General features: G+C 43.0%; 1 protein-coding gene across 2 annotated transcripts in view; it reads right to left on the reverse strand.

Moving 5' to 3' along the window:
• Window positions 1-17,911, reverse strand: part of PTPRT (protein tyrosine phosphatase receptor type T) — a 1,114,757-nt gene that overhangs the window by 691,523 nt on the left and 405,323 nt on the right. For both annotated transcript variants that reach the window (XM_023227953.2, XM_023227952.2), the window contains exons 4-5: window positions 10,062-10,143; window positions 1,266-1,381 (exon numbers count right to left, since the gene is read on the reverse strand). In XM_023227953.2, coding sequence (XP_023083721.1) covers window positions 1,266-1,381; window positions 10,062-10,143 — 198 coding nt within the window. The remainder of the gene's footprint in view (window positions 1-1,265; window positions 1,382-10,061; window positions 10,144-17,911) is intronic.

Here is a 17,911-nt window from a genome sequence, read left to right on the forward strand (position 1 = left end):
GGCTGGAGTGCACTAGTGCAATCTCAGCTCACTGCAACCTCCACCTCCCGGGTTCAAGTGATTCTCCTGCCTCAGCCTCCCAAGTAGCTGGGATTACAGGCACTCACCACCACGACCAGCTAATTTTTGTATAGAAATAATTTTTTTAATGTTAAATAACCACAGCTACATGTAGTGGTTCCTGCACCAAACAGCACAGCTCCCACTTCTGCGCTGCTTCAAAAACTTGCTATTTTTGTTGGTATTAATACAAGCATGCTAATGTTCTAACAAGTTATGTTTTAGTTCTATGTGTCGCCCTCTGTCCCTAACCCCCACTCAAAGAGATCCTTTCTCATCTTTCTTGGAAAGTAGCATGAATTAGCAGAAATAATAGGAAGGCAAATTCAAGCTTAAAACACTTCCCTGATGGACTTTACTAATGGACTTATTTAACCAAAAAACAGATAGATTGTTCATTTTAGTGAAAAATTCCCATAAAGAGCAACTCTCTAATTTTACTCAGATGTACTAGTCAATCACTGGATATCCAAGAACCTTCCAGTTAAGATTACATGACAACCACATATCCAGAACCTAAGATATTCCGTTTGCCTTAGCCCTAGTAATCTACAATTAAAAGACAAAGTTTGTTAGAGGGTAGTTGGAAAAGGTCACAGTTACAAATTCCAGCTATAGAACTTTGAGGTTTTGGTCTCGGTTTCTGCATGTATGAAATGGTTATACCAATGCCTGCCTAGCAGAATTACAGTTAAGATTTAACAAGATCATAGATGCGGGGCACCATCAAAGAAACAGAAGTACTTTAAAAATATCTCTTTCCCTTACACAGCAAACCCTTCACCACAGCACACACTTTCTTCCCTTATCAAGGGAGAAGGCAGCATTGTTAGCCCAAGCTGCCCCATTTTGTAAATCTCTGCCATTTTGCAAATGCTGCTTAGAGCAGAAAATTCCACTGGGGCTCAGGCCATGAGACACATCCCGCCAGACAAGTCCCAGACTTAACTGCCTGACCCCAGGAAACTCCTTGCTTATCAGCAGCTGACCACACCACCCACCCCATCTCACAAGCCCAGACCTCTCCCACCTGGACCTATAATTACCACAGTTTGTAAGCAGGGGCGGGCTCCAGTGCTAGCTGGTGTCCCCCTCCGCAGGTCTTTGTTCAATACACTTGTGTTGCCATAGAGCCGTTTCCTTCCATTCCTTCTTTTCCCTTTCTCATCCTAACAAGTCTGAGCAGAGGCTTCTGTCACGCTTACCTGGAGCCAAAGCTTGTCATGCTGAGACCACTTCCCACCAGCAATGCACTGAAATGTGGCATTCTGCCCCACATTCACCTCCACGTTTTGGAGTCGCAGAAAATGAGGTGCTTTTCCTAAGAGAGAAACCAAGGAACACAGAAGAATGAGATTCAACAGCCTGCACCACTTCCCTGTTGGTGGATGGCAGCTCAGGATGGGCACTGGGCAAGGTGGAATTGGGACTTGAGAAGTGGCCCAGCTCAGCGAAGAGTTCATTGATCGCTTATTATGAGTCTGGCACTGTTCGAACTTTACATGCAGTATCTCACTGAAACCTCACAAAAATCCATGAAGTGGACAGTATCACCATTTCACAGATCAGAACATCAAGGCTCTGAGGATTTACATCATCATTTGGCACAGACACACATCCAGAGGGTGAGGGAATCAGGACATGAATTTAGATCTCTGTGTCCTATTACTAGCTGCTATGCAACGTTGCTCTGTGAAACTGGCACAAACATGCTTAGAATACACCCAAATTGATCATTCTTCTGGGGCTGGCATTGCACAAAAGGTGAAACTATGACACCAAAAGTTAGAAGAAAAATTGGGGGGCAGGAGGAGTGTAGATATTAATGATAGGTGATGCTTCTCTGCAACCTCAAGAAGCAAAAAAAAGAAAGCTGTAGTGAAGCATCTTTGGGCCTGATACCTGTATGCTTGGCCTGGGTGACGATGCTGATGAGGAAGATGATGAGGAAGACAAAGAGTGGAAGAGGGAGGAAAAGAGAAGGAAAGCACTAGTAGCTGTCATTCTTAGTGCTTGCTATGTGATAAGTACCACATGAAGTGTCTCTCTGCAGTAACTCACCTAACACAAAGCAGTCAGTAGTGTTATTTTCTCTATTTCACAGTGAATGAACGGAGGCACAGAGAACTCTAGAAATGTGCCCAACGTCACAAGACCCCAGAGTCTTACTCTGTGATGGTGCTTGGAGGGAGCATTGATTCGAGGGACTGGACATAACGGGGAAAAGGTCTTTCAAAAATGAAAATCAGAGTGTGTATGAGCAGACACTCTTCGTATTAAGTCTACCTTTTATATTGAGTAACCTGGGTCCATCTCTTTCCCTTTTTGTGGAGAAGGGTTCTCACCTACCTGCACTCTACAAATAATAACATAAGTAACAGCTCTCCATCGGCTGATAACTTGTATCTAGAAGGACTGGTTTCTTCATTGAGGCACAATGAAGGATCTCTATGCCATCAATCAAATCAGTGATGAACTGGGACCACCCCCAGAATGGAAACAAATGGAGAGTTAGGAGAGGATCAAGGAGGTTTAACAGGAGGCTTTGGCCGTCTTTCTAGAGGGAGTCAAATACACAGAGAGACAAATAGTAACAAAAATGTCATTTACTGAGAGCTCCTACAATGCCAGGTACTATGACAAATGCTTTGCATCCTCTATCTAACTTAACTTCATGACGTTCCTGTAAAGCAGACACTATTATGATTTCCCTGTTAGGTAGAAATCAAGGCTCAGCAAGTTTAATGTGCTGAAAGCTACACAGCACTAGTGAAAGACAGGAACAGAATTGAATCCAGGTCCACTTTAGCCCCAGACTCAGCATTTAACAAGCAGCTATGCTCTCTTGCCTCCTGGGCACTGGGAATGAGGATGGTGTCTCCAGATAGACTCCAGGGTCTGCAGAAGGTGCTCCCAGTCAGGGCTGTGCTGCTGGTTCAGGTTTCTTTCCATGCTCCCAAATATTTTATTAAAAGTGACCCCTTTCCTTGCTATTTTTCCTTGATTTGAACTATTTGGTCTACCTATCTGTGTCAGCCCCTATAAAGCTTAGCAAAAGCCAAGAATCTTGGAACAATTAGGTAAACTTCTTGGGAGAGCACTAGGCAGGGTGGAATTGGCGCTTAAGAAGCGGCCTGGCTCAGTGAAGAGTTCATGTATCACTTAGGATGACCCTGACACTGTTTGAAGAACTTGACACGTCGTATCTCACGGAAACCCCCAGAAAAATCCAGGAAGTGGGCAGTATCTCCATTTCCCCAATGTACTTTTGCTCAGGTTTTAAAACTAATGATAGGAGCTCAGAGACCCCCTCAGGCTACCTTTGAACCACCATGGCTGGCGTGGTGTCAAGGACCCAAGGCCCAGGGAAAACCACTTTTTTGGGCTTTTCAGAGTTGAAAATTCCTGCATCTAGTCAACTTGACAAATGCCATGCTGCTTTGATTGTCCGAAATTGTTTCCTTTTGGCTCTCCTGTATGATTTTATAAAGTTATTTTTGGAACTATCAGTTCAAGTCAATTCTTGAAGTGGAAATACAGTGAACCTTGTAAGTCTGTTCATACCACAGGTTTAAAGCGGGAGTGAACACATCCACCCCAGGTGGGAAGGGAGTGCAGAGTCTTAGCTCCAATGCTGGGAAACTCTGTGTTTGGTTTTACAAAGAAACGCTCTTCCCTTACCCTTCGAGAAAATGGTTTAACCTCTGGGATATGTACAATTGGCAATGAATCTTCTCTGGATCAATGTCCCCAGCATGCCTCTGACTCCTCTCCACTTCTTCCTTCTTAGCAACAGATCTTTTACCTTGATTCTTTCATCTTCAATTCCTCTTCTTCCCTCCCTTCTAGGTTCAGTGGTAGAGAGTTTAGATGTTTAACGCCTCCTAGTGTGAATATTCTGGGCAAATGCTGGCGATTTACAGCAGGGATTATGAACGCATGCACCTACAAGAGCCGGTTATGTAAATTGATAAAGTCGTTCAGCTGTAAAACAGAACAAAAATACCACTCCCTTACCCCATCTTTTATTTTCCCACTTTGGATAGAGACTTGAGAAAAATAAACATTTCTTTATATAAGAAAAGCAGTGTTGCAAGCACAATAACAACTGGCATCCACCAGTAGCCTTAGCACTGGGGAGACAATAGGAGTGGTGAGGACTGGAGGGAAATGGAGAGAGACTCTGCGTCCCACTGAAAGGGGGCAGTTCCTACTTAAATTCAGCAGAGATAGGCCAGGCATGCATGCTTTGTATAGGGGTGTCAAACATCTGATTTCTCAAGGCCAGTAAGAAATCCAGACTTTATATGAAATCTCTCACTCTAACCTCAACATGTTATTAAAACACAATACAGGATTAACAAAACATGGGGGCAGGCAGGCTCTAGCAATCTGCGGTCTCTGATATGCAGCTCCTACGTAAGTCATCTGCAACAATTTCCGCTAGCCAGTCTCACCCGATCCAGCCCCATACAGGCAGGAACGCCCCCACCACTCCATGCAGTACACTGTGGGCATCACATGAAGGCCAGCCCCAACTGCAGTTCCCAGCACAGGAGCGGATATAGACCACCCTCTCCTTGCTCAGGACCTTTGTCTGCTCCTTGGGGTTCTGGGTCATCCTTGGCTCATGACAGGCAGTGCTCTCTGGGGATTGTGCTTATGTGGAGGACCTGTTTGGTCCTCTTCCCTGTGTTCCTGGCCTCTCTGACCCTCCTTTTTCCATGCCCTCACACAGCCTGCCCATCAGCCACAGACTCTCCCAACTGTCACCTTCCCCCAGCATCTGCTGCTCTGGGAGAGAACTTATGCTCCACGAGCTTCAACTCACTCACCTTTAGCCAAACACAGTTGACCTTTGTACCCAGGTCAGCCATCAGCTCGTGGCTCTAAGCATTTCCTACTCACTCCACACTGAGACCCAATTCCCCCCAAGATGTGGTGCCACTAAATGGGCTTAACAGAAGACTGGCTGTGCATTTGGGGCAAAAATGCCTTGACGTTGGTGACATTTAGACTCCTGCAGATGTCAGTGCAGCATCTGAAGACATATTATTGTGCCCTTTATCTTGCTCTTTAAACCTGCCAGTGCTCGGTAGGAAGCCACACAATTGTGGAGAAAGCCCAGTACACACATTAGAAACATGCTGCAGACACTCTGTGGGCTCGGGGACATGGCCCCACAAGATTGTGAGGGGGAAAGAAAAGTCAACTTAGAAGCTAGAAACTTTGAAACAGACTGGAAAAATCATACTGACATTTACGGTAAACAGTTATAACTGCCTTGGCCCCACTAATGGCTAACACTGAGAAACAGCAGCAGAGGGTAACTAAGGCTAGAATACTTTTAGAATAACACAAAAATGTTAAATGGGCTATAAAATATAGATGAGAGGTTTCCATTTGTAAGAGAAAATAATTTCCTTTGAGTATTATGCCTGTCTTTTGGTTACTGTTTTGGGAGCTTGGAGGCGATTATCTACAGTTCTAATTTCAGTGCCAATCAATTGAAGATACAATTGCAAATCAGTCACTCGCTCCCTGGAACTTTTGGAATATTTAGTGGAATCACTTATTGATAAACTCTGACCATATGTTAATAGAAAATATGTTTTAGAGGACAGAAGGGGAGAATTAAAAAGACTTTATGTCCACAGGGTTTTTTGAATTGAATGCATATATTTCAATATAGTTAAATTTTTAACCATCTATGAGTGAAGTCATAAATTCTAAGACTGGAGGTTGGGGAAAAGCACCATTATTCTAAAGGGGAGTTCAGAAGCTACTGTCCAGTTGCATGATAGGTAATTCCTGTAAGCAGCCCCTAGGGCCCATAGCTGGCTCCTCAAAGGCAGCCTGCTCAGCTCTTCCCCGGCTCGCACCACCTTGCTTAAGCTAGAAATCTGTGAGTGTGTCATGTCTGATGCCTGACTCCTAATCCAATTCATCAAATGAGACCAGTTGGCTCTGCCTCCTAAATGGATCTCTAATCTGTGCACCTCTATCCACCGCTATGCTCTATGCTTCTTCATTGTCCTACTTATCATTTGTCACGGTCTGAACTGTGCCTCCCCCAGATTTATCTTTTGATATATGACCCTAACCCCCAGTATCTCAAATATATTGAGCAGCAGGGCCTTTAAAGACGTGATTAAATTAAAATGAGCCCTTTAGGGAAAGCCCTAATCCAATCCAATCTGACCAGTATTCTCAACAGAGAAGGACATGTGAATGCACAGAGAGACACTAAGGGACTGTGAGTACAGACGAATGACCATGTGAGGCCTCAGCAAGAAGACAGCCACTTGCAAGCAAAGAAAGAGCCTCAGGAGAAACTAGCGCTGCCAACACCTTAATTTTGGACTGCCAGCCTCCAGAATTGTGAGAAAATAAAATACATTTAAGTTGCTTAAGCCATCCAGTCTGAGGGGTTTTGTTACAGCAGCTTTAGCAAACTAACGCACTGTCTGTGCACATAATTATATAATCACATTATATAATTATAAATGTATATATTAAATATAAATGTAAATTATATGATTATATATTTATATATTATAACTTACATTTATATAATACATACTTCTATATCATTCTATATTCTATATTCAATATCATACTTGTACAATAATTATATAATATATAGATTATAATAATATAATCATATAATTACTTTGTTTTATTTCAGCCTCCTTCACTTCAACAGAAGTCCATGAAGACAGACAGTTAATCTGTCTTTCTCACTCCCACAAACCCAGAATGGTGCCTGACATGGAGCTCACGCTCAATAAATACTTGTTGGATGATGAATGGATATCTCTCAACCACTCTGGTGCAGGCCACCACCACCTCTTGCATTGCTCCAGAACTTTCTTCCTCCTAGGTTTCCTGACATCTTCTTTATGGTCCTTCAACACAGAGCAGCCCAAGTGACCCTTCTCCAGCAGCACTCCCTGCAGCAGAGCCTCCCTGCACTTAGACAAACATTTAAACTACTCAACGATGATGCCCAAGGTCCAGGCTTTCCTGCCCAACGTTTGCCCTAACCACTTTCTCCCGTGCTCCGTATGCTCAGGACATGCTGGTAGCATCAAGCCAACTCCCTGTGCAGGACCTCTGCAACCGCTGTCACCTCTGTCTGAAGCACCCCTCCCGCAAACCACTAGACTGTGAACTCCTTCCTGTGATGTGAGTCCCAGCTCAGGTCACATTTACAAAGATATCTCCTCTGACCACTATATCCAAGAAGCCCTCCCGTATCCCAGACACCCACACTTATTATATCCACAGGAGTTTTCACTATCTGAAATTTTGGGTTACTTAATATTACTGATTTAGTGACTTTCTTTCCATTGGCCCTCCTGCTAATCAAACACCATGAGTACAAGGACCAAACCTTTCTTCGTCACTTAACTATCACTGTGCCTAGGAAAGTTCTTAACACATAGCTGACATATGTACTTGCTGAAAGAAAGAATAAAAACCTGGGCTAGGTATGGACTGAGCACCGGTCCTTAGGAAAGGGACTTTGATAGGCCCTACTCAACTCCACATGATTCATGAGCTGTGGATATACCTCAGACATTATATACACTGCCAGTATTTGTCCATATAGTGAAGCGAATTTTTTTCCAATTCCAGCCACTCCTATGGGGTCTTCACATAGTGGTTTCTGGGAAGTTTATGCTTCAGCTGCCTCAACACTGAGATTGAACCCAACAGAAGCACATTACGCGGACATAAAGCCAGGATCATGAATTCCTGAGTTATATCCCATGGTCCATTTGCTGGGTAACCGGTTCTCAGCAATTTCATAACCATGCAACCCACACCCCTCTGCAGGAGGAGGGTGAGGTTGTCAGGAGAACTCTAACTTCAGGAGCAGCCCCAATGAAAGGAGAATTTCAAGAGGACTCATGAGACTTTGGGGGTGGACAGTCATTCCAGTGCCCTCCAGAGAACCCTCTCCCATGGATATTTATCAAAGAGAATGGTGCATATGCTTGTGACAGCAAACCATGGTCAGTGCTTTGAGGTAAGGCAGAGCTTTTACCACTTTGGGCTTGAAGGTAGTTACGGCTTGACAGGTAGTTACGGCTTGACAGTTGTCAAGGTTGGGCATCAGGATGGAAGTGAAAACTCCCATTAGAGCACAAAGTTCTGGGATCCAGGTAGTGAGACTCAAGCTATTTTCCCCTGGGAAAAGCCAGCTGTCACCCACTAGAAAGACAAAGTCCAAGCATCCAGCACAAGGTAAGAAGCAGGAACACAGGAAGATGGGGCAGAGGCAAGCATGCCCTGAGTGGATGAGATGTAGGCAGGGAATGAGGAAGACAGAAGGCATGTTTCAGAGAGACTACCTTGAAACTGGAGGTGGTGCAAGGTTGAGCGCATGCAATTAAATGGACCACAGGTAGCGTTGACATCTCCCAACACAGTTGCCCAGTCTTAGACCAAAGATCATTCTCCAATGAGCAGCTGATGCTGACTCCCATGAGTCTAGGGTGGGGAATATTTCACCGTGGTGAAGGAGATTCCTATGCCTATCTACCACGTAAACCCTGCATAGCTGGGGGGATTTCTGGGATCCTCTTCACATGAAGTCTGGGTCAACAGAAACATTTCCTCAGGCATGACTGAATGACAGACCCATCTGAGAAATTCTAAAAGACTCAGGAAGTAACCCAGAGGGTAGGGACTCTCAGCCAGTGCAACGAAGAGCCCAGTAGCATATCAGCATTCCCAAGATACCAGTTGCTTCTTGGGAAAGAGGATCTGTCCTGCACAGGACCCAAACACAGTCTCTCAAAATAATGTTCAGAACTTGTAATGTGTTCCAAATTCCTCCAGAGAAGGGGCTCTAAGACAATGAGTCAGACAATGGCATTCTAGTGCCAGGCAGAGGGAGGGAAGTTACATCTGAGGGTCTGACAAATTCATTGCAGCAGAAATGGAAAGTCATTTCAATTAAAGCAACATGGATGAGGCTGAAATCAGAATAGTCCCCAAATGGGAGGATTGAGAAGCACATAAGGAGAGGAGGACCCATGATGTCTCTGGAGGCAGCAGCAAACTGCACCACAGCCCAAAGCACGACACATAGCCATATGGAAGGAGTGGAGAGAGCCCACAGGGGATTACCTAGAACTGGATGGCTGCCGAGAAACTACTGGGAATCTCCAATCTGTAGAACACTAACAAACTCGTGGGGCTGGCATCCCAGCTACCCCTCCCAGGGGCTGCCATAATCTGCATGCAAATCAGTTTTATTTCAGTCCCCCCACCCAAATGTCACTGGGTATGATGTCACCTCAACTACCTGTACTCAGGACTTACGGCCTCTGAGATTTAGCAAACCCAGAAACCACATCTCCCTGCTGAAAAACATTCCAATGTCTGAGACTAAATATGGCAAAGAAGTGGATCGGTATGAAGGAGTGGCACGCCTTTGAGGACTCTTGACGCTGTGCAATAAGTACTATCCACTATGAGAAATCTCTCTCTATGCCTACACGGAGCTGATGAGTATATTTAAAATTATTTTAAAAGAATTAATAGCTTCAGGGTACTTTTCTCTGTAAGTGAACAGTGTGCTAATTTGCTCAGTGTTTTGGTGGTGTTCTTTATTTTTTTAAAGACAATTGCACAAGATTCTATCCAAAGCCCTCTAATTCTTCCACTTCAGTGGTCTGAATCCCACTAATAAACAATCAGGACTTTAGACTCCCTTAATAATGGAGAGAGATTAAAAACATCAAATAAAGATGTTTTGCCACTCTCTGCAAATTCCTGGAGGTGCTGCCTGTTGAACAGGCCGGCAAAATTATGGATTTATTCAGGACTGATTGCATTGAGTATGTAAGCATTTCTGAAGGATTAAAAGAGAGAGAGAGAGACAGAGAGAGATGTTGGTGAGCTGAATGAATGGAGGGGATTGCAGGCTCTATGCTACCTAGTCTGGCATGGATCAAGGCTGTGTTGGGAGGAAGGAACATACTTACTGCACGGATGAGCAAGCACCCGGACTTCGTCCACAGCAATGTAGCCAGGATGACCCTTCAATGAGACGGATTCAAATATCACCTGCAACACACAGAGCGGGAGTCAATTTCACAGAAATGGTTGTAGGCATTCATCATAGGAAGCTGCCCGGCCCCCAGCCCTTTATGTTTCAACTTCCCATCAGAAGCTACCCAAGAAACCTTCTATTAAGACAGCACGCTACCCTGGCAATTGACTGGGGTTTTCAACACAAGGCAAAAAGGCCACACTTTGGTAGCTAGCAAAGGAAGAGCCAGTCGCATAGAATATTTTTAATGAATTTCAGAAATAACACTTAGATGCAGGAAAAACAACCCAAACACCGAGGTCTTGGAAACCCCAATCTGTATCTTTCTCATTGCGGCTTCAAGGGTTAAGTCACAACTTGACCATCCTACAGGGAACTACTTTCTCATATCCCAACTTTCTTATAAAGGATAAGAGAGATGCCTACCTTGGAAGTTGCCATAAGCCAAGGAGGGTTTACCATGAGTTGATTCTACATTGCCAAGGAACATATTACATTTGAATTTATAATAAATCTCTTAAAAATAAGTGGCAATCTACCTCTTGGTATCCAGGAGTAGAAGGCAACTGACTTCCACCTACACTGCTATTTCCATAAAAATTTTGTAATGTATTTAGCTTCCCTCATCACTTAACCCCTATCTTCACCAAGTAGATATCAATGTCTGTGTGGGTAGCACAACCAACATCCTTGACCTCTCTAGTTCCAACGGCCTTCTCCAATCCACTTTAGCCCCACTTTCACCTCATTTTTCACCTTCTGGAAATTGGAAATTTCACTTTCCCATACTCCAGCACAATCTCCACCCACAGTCTTCTCCCAGTTGACTCCTCTTGACCTGCTCCTCAGGCTCACGTGGTAGCCTGGAGCTCTGCTTTTCTTATCTAATCCTTGGCTTATTAATGCAGAAGGCCCAGGCTACCATGTGGGCTCCTCAGACTCCATACGAGTCTCTCTTAAAGCACCCATTCCTTTGCACCTTTATTTCAACTTTGCCAAGCCTATAACACAACTGCCTTCTGCAATCCTGTACCTTACACAACTGCCGCCCTTTCAACATGCACCCATGTAATCCCAGCAGACACCCACATCTTCAAGAGGCAAGAGGGAAAGAGAGGGACTGACTTCTAACTTTTTACCCATTGACTTGATATCCAACCACACCATTCCTGCCTCTTCTTTGCAAGGAACACCAGTGCTCCTGACCCGGACTCTTGCTATATTTTCCAGCTTTTGGATTCTTTTTGGTTTTCTCTGTCTATCCTATATCTCCAAATCCTCCCTTTCATCCCTAATTCTGACAGGTCAACAGCTTCTCCTATTCTTTAAAAACCACCCTTTAGCAGCAGGTTTTCTGTGAATACCATCCAGTTGTGTTTCAGCAACACTTACAATTCTCAGTAGTTTTATCTTCATTCACTCCCAACATTTTCTGACTCTCCATTGCAAAATTATAACCTAATACGATCTGGATTCCATATTCCACACTTCCCTCAAAACTGCTTACACAGAAGATACTAATAATCTTCTAATTGCTAAATCCAGTAGATATTTTCAGTCTTTATCTTACTTTAAGAAGGAAGATAGTGCAGTGCTTAAACTCTGGTTCCAAGTACTTAGGTTCAAGTCCTGGCTGTGCCACTTGCTAGTTAGTGGTCTTGGGAAAGTTATGTTACTGCTCTGTGCCTCATTTTCTGCATCTTTAATTACAGTGTCTACCTCATTGGGTGACTTTTTAGAATCATGGAGTTAATACTCCACTTAGAACAATGTATGGTACATGGTACATTCTCAAGAAATATTTACTAGAATTATTGTCACAACTTGACCATTCTTCTACAACTGTCAGTGTTCATGGACTCTCCACTTCTGGGTCTTTTTTCTATTTAGGCTCAGATAACACTTAATTCTTATGATTGTTCTCATGAATCTGGCCCTGTTCTACCATAGGTCTGTAGGCATTGCTCCTTCTCCATCCTGCCTTCTAACGTGGGCTCCCGTTAGACATCTTTTCACTGCATATACTCTCCCTGCAACAGCTGCCAATGCACTGATAACTCCCAAGCCCAGCTCTGCACCATAGACCTTTCACCCGCGCATCCGTCTTACATATCCAGTTCACAGATCCATGTTTCTACCTAGGTACCACATCAATGACATGAATACAGCAGATTCCGCACAGCTTCCTCCTCAAACCTTTTCCCTCATTGACCAATGGGCTATTCTTTCTGAAATATGGAATATGGTAAGTGGTACTATGACCCATTCAGTCACCCAAGCTAGAGACCAGGGTGGGCCTCTCCTTCTGCCTCAGCCCTCGTCTCCATTTTCCTTTGTATTCTACCTTACTAGCATTTCTCAAATCTTCCCATGTCATATATCTCTGCTATTAGGATGAACCACTGGAAGCAGGCATTCTTTTGAGGTAAAAACCAACCAGACATCAGAACCACTGCTCTTGTTCAGTGTCTTCAGTTTTCATCTCCAACACCTGACAGCCTCTAAAAAGGACCCTCCCTCTCCTGTGTTTTACTCCTCAGTTCAAGTCAATGGATAGAATATAAGGTAGATGATGAGACCAACAGGAAAACCTCCCTGTGAAATCTTTTTGTGGCCTACGTGGTCACTCCAGGTCACTGGATTCAAAGACTAGTGTTCTCATTGGGGCTTAGAACTCCAACAACTGTGACAAAAGAACTATGGAGAACCAATGGGAACCACTGGAGATCATGGTGATGGCTGAGAAGAGGCAGCTTCTTTAAGTGGTAGGATCTGTTGTGAAACAGCATGTGGCTGCCTGGGAGTTAGGTGAAGTGCCTTGGGGATGACAGTCACATTATAGAGCTGTTGCTCCAGCATGACGGCCATTCTGGAAGAATAGTTTACTAAGATAGCAGGGTCCTTCAGAGAGACTCAACAAACAAAATTATTCAAGAGGTAGGGGAAAGTTTGCAAAAGTAACGTGCTAGCCACCTCATCTTGCAGAGGGAAAAGTAAACAGAAAGCCTTCCTGTAAATAATCATGTGTCTAATTATATTTTTTAATAATTCAAAGGAAACCAAAAGCAAAGTTCATAGAAAAAAAAGCAAATAGAACATACACAGTAAATGCATTTAAAAGAAATAGCACAAAAGCATTCAAACTGTGTAATAAAAATGACAAAATAAAGAAAAAATGTTTCTGTTGTGACAATAAATATAAACGGGTTAAAATACAGAAAAGTTCTCAGACTGTCTAAATAAACAAAGTCTAATTGTATGCTATAAGATGAACACCTAAAACAGAATGACTCAATAACAATAAAAAGAAAAAGTTGAACAAAGACGTAATAAAGAAATGCAAATGACAGAAAGCAGTTGTTGCAGAAATAATGTGAAAGCCTCAAAGTAGAATTTTAACTGAAAATAACAATGAAAAAATTAGGTGGATTAAATGATCATTTAGAAAAAACACGAGTCAAGAGACTTAAGTGGAGAAAATGACGAAAAAGACATGGGTTGAAAACTCCAACCTATGTCTTAGACTTTGACTAATCATATAGGGAAAAGCAAGTATATATAATGTAAATAATAATGTATTTCCTAGATATATGTTAATAAAGACAGAATGAAACTTCTATTCAAATGCTATGGCTCAGTTGCAAAAAAAAATCATATAGTAGGCTACAATGTAACTTCAATAAATCCCTCGAAGAAGAAATTGTTTAATTTTGGGCCTATACATTTTCTAATCAAATTAACTAAAACTAGAAATTAGTGACAACATCTTAAAAACCAACTTATTTAAAGTTACACAATGCTTTCTTAATAACTATGGTGTCAAGTGTGCTTGGCATGTTAGCAAAAATCTAAAACAAAATTAAAAGTCAAATGACAGGCTGAGAATAATATTTGTAACACCTGTGTCAGCTAATATGAAAATATTCTTTTTTGTGTGCAAAGGACTCTTGAGAATCAACAGAAAAATAAATAAACCATTCCAATTAAAAAGTGGCCAATGACTTCAACAGGAAATTCACAAAAAGAGGAAGTAAAAATGGTAATAATCTATTAATGTAATTGCGTAAAATGACACTGAGGATGATCAGAAGGTGCCCCAGAAGACACCTACAACCTTGGAAGGAGATGATCACTCCATCAATATGCTTCTGATGTGAGGCTCCTAGCCACAGGAAGCCTCACCCGGTAGGACAGCCAGCTCCAGTTCCTAGGGACAGACACCACAAGGGGACAAGGTGATGCCAGGACCCTCGGAGATGGAAAGACCTGCCAAGGTGTCCTGAGGAGAGGGAGAATGGTTATCTCTGACCCAAGCACACTCTCAGGAAAATTCAACCAAGGCCCTCGAGGAATGAAAGTCAGGAAATGGGAGAGTCAGGGGAGTGAGTAGAGAAGTCTAGAGGTGACACTGGTGTAGCGTTTTCCTCCTGTCTTTAAGAGGCAGGGGAGTAGGGATGGGATGGGGAACTCACACAGGCCATGCATACCCAGTGGCACTCCAAATCAGTATATGGAGGGCAAGACCCTGAGTACAGGGACTGGAGTAGAGGGCCCAGACTGAGAATTCCAACTTCTCTGTAGATGCTCTTCAGCTCCAAGGCTGCCATGTGGACCTACCATCTATTGCACATGCTCCAGCCCATGGGTCTCATTAGTGACCTCCTGGTGCAGGTGTTGAAGAGATGAGGCTTGCATGGAAAGGTGAAAACCTCTCCCTGTGCATGAGGACTTGTGCAAAGCCAGGAAGCAATTCCCCACAAGAGGCTCTGAGATGAGTGATGCTCAACCCCTCCAAAAAGTGGTTTTGGTCACTTGGAGGAGGAGGGTGTGGATTTATCAGGCCATGGTTTAAAAGACCTGGTGCTTTAACTTCATCTTTTATAGTTCTCGAGCAGAAAACTTGCATGGCAAAAATTTCAAGGGGGTGCAAACATCTTCAGGAGAAGAGAAAAATGTTGGCACATCAGAACTCCTCAAATATACATATTATCATGGGGAGAGATTGCTTAGGGTAAAATTAAGTGAGACACTTTTTACCATATCAGCCCAAGGAGACCTGTATAAGACAAGGAGGAGGATTTGATGCTTAGTGGAAAGAAGTGGGATGGATAAGGGAGCAGGTGGAATAGAATTTCAAGGGTGGTAGAGTAGGCCCCTCACTGTGATAACTCCACTCCATTGTGAGTAAAGTTACTAAATCTACAGAGTGCCAGACAGCAGGGATTTCCTGGGAAAGGGACTGAGTTTCAAGTCCAGTTGAACCAAAGCTGGGTGAGTCCTTAATTTCAGCAGCCTATATAGTGATTATAACTACCGAATAAAATATAATTTTCCCTAGGCAGGTGATAGAGACTAGGGCAAGCAGATGGTTGCAAAATTAACAGACATTCTCTTAGTTTTTTAAATCCTGAAACAGAAAAGTTCAGAATCATTAGAAAATATGAAATCAAATTAATATCACCTAGAAAGGAGCTGTGATCTGAAGTATACATGACTTAACAGCCATTCAGCCCTGAGTGGTGACCACATTTAATAATAATGTATTGTGTATTTCAAAATTGCTAAAAGAACAGATCTTTTTTAGTGTTCTCAGTACACAAAAAAGTTAAGTTGGTGAGGTAATGGATATGTTCATTAGTTTGATTAAGTATTTCTATAACACATACATAGATCAAAATATCACACTATACCCTATAAATACACACAATTAATATTTGTCAATTAAAAGTAAATAAGCCCCTGCTTTCCCAAGAAAAGGCACATGTCAGGAGATGGCTGGCGGAGGTTAGATTCTTATCCCAGGCCTTGCCGAAAGTCTGGTGCACACTAATGAGAAACAGGAAATTTCAGTGTTTATTAGAGAGCTAAAAGTCAATTTCAGAACTATAAAATATGACTTTAATAAATTAACACATACACCATCAGGTCCTAAGCCCAGTAATTCGTATCTAGCCCACAGAATCATATGTACAGGAGCAGACCTCCAGGTCTGGTGAATTTTAAAACCCATTTTGCTAGTGTCTTTGGATTTTCTGATAGGCCCCCTTTTCTTGCTACTGTACCTATGTGTGCATGTGCAAGTGTGTTTTGAATCTGAGAGTCTGTGGATGCTTGTCCCTATGTGTGCACTCTGCAGTGTTTGTGGCTAAGTGAGTATCCATTAGTGACTGTGTGTGTATAACATGTCTCCAAACTGCTACTCTCAGCCAAGGAAATGTAATGAGGCTGCAGTAGCCAACAAGGTTCTAATCAGAAAATTCTCCCAGATGAAGCTGCTTATCCAAGGGATGGCAAGGAGGTTACTGAGTGCAGGCTAAATAACACTGGCTATTTATTTTAAAAGGGCTTCCTTCCTCCTTCCCCTTTCTTTCTTTTTCCCTCTTTTCCTTTTTTCTTCCTTCCTTCCAACAATTGCTGAGGCCCACTGCAAGCCTGCTGATAGGGTTTGGCTCTGTGTTCCCACCCAAATCTCATCTTGAATTGTAATCCCTATAATCCACACATGTTGAGAAAGGAACCTGGTGCGATGCGATTGGATAATGGGGGTGGTTCCCCCATGCTATTCTTGTGGTAGTGAGTGAGTTACCACAAGATCTGATGGTTTTATAAGTGTTTGACAGTTGCTCCTTCACCAGCCCTCTCTTGCCTGCCACCATGTAAGACATGCCCGCTTCCCCTTCTGCCATGATTGTAAGTTTCCTGAGGTCTCCCCAGCCATGCAGAACTGTGAGTCAATTAAACCTCTTTTCTTTATAAATTACCCAGTCTTGGGCAGTTCTTCATAGCAGTGTGCAAACAGACTAATATACCTGACATGATGATACGTATATGTTCTCTAATTTCATTGGCAGAAGGGCCTGTCATACCTAATATCCTCTCTGTTCTACTGATGAGGAAACTGTGATTCTGAAAGATGACAGGATACAGCCAACATTACACAGCTAGGAAGAAGATTCTCAGCAAGGGCAAGCTATTTTCCCTAAAGGCAAAGCAGAGCTTGGAGCTGGAGGACCTAGGAAAGATCACGGGGATCTGAATTTACCAATAGTGCTTCCTATGCTGGAAGATAGGACATGTTGCTACCTAATAGAGGGGGCTACTGCACAGATCTCATGCCTCTCATAGGGTGTGAACATAGAGGGTACTCCAGAAATGTCCTTTTCCCTCCATGCCTCATCAAAAAGCATGGAAATGGTGTGACTGTCCCGGTACTGGGTCAATTTTCTTGTTCATTGTACTTCCACCTGTGGCCCCATCCTGTACCCATTTGCATCTGGTCCTGTATATCGGGTTTCTAATTGGAACCTTAAAGCCTCACTGACCATGCCTGTGAGCTTTTAGAGACACTTGATGTCTATAGTCAATGATACAGTGGTGACAGTCTAGGGAGTAGGGTATCTGGGATCTGCTCTCAGCTTTGCCAATAATTTGCTATGTGCTCTTGGACTTCACTATGCAACTCTGGACATTAGCTTTATCATGTACATCAGGGTTCAGCTATGGCCTGGAAGCCAAATCCAGTCCACCACCTGTTTTTGCACATAAAGTTTTGTTGGAACACAGCTGGGTCCATTCATTTACATATTATCTATGACTGTTTTCATGGTACGATGGCAGAATTGAGTAATTGCAACAGAAAGTGTATGGCTTGCAAAGACTAAAATATTTTCTTTCTGGCCCTTAACAGAAAATGTTTACCTTATCTACAAAATGAGGATAAACCTAAGTCACACGTGCCAGTACACATACTGTAAATGTCTATGGATAGGAAGACGATATAAT

The sequence above is a fragment of the Piliocolobus tephrosceles genome, chromosome 20 (genome assembly GCF_002776525.5).
Source record: "Piliocolobus tephrosceles isolate RC106 chromosome 20, ASM277652v3, whole genome shotgun sequence".
Lineage (NCBI taxonomy): Eukaryota > Metazoa > Chordata > Mammalia > Primates > Cercopithecidae > Piliocolobus > Piliocolobus tephrosceles.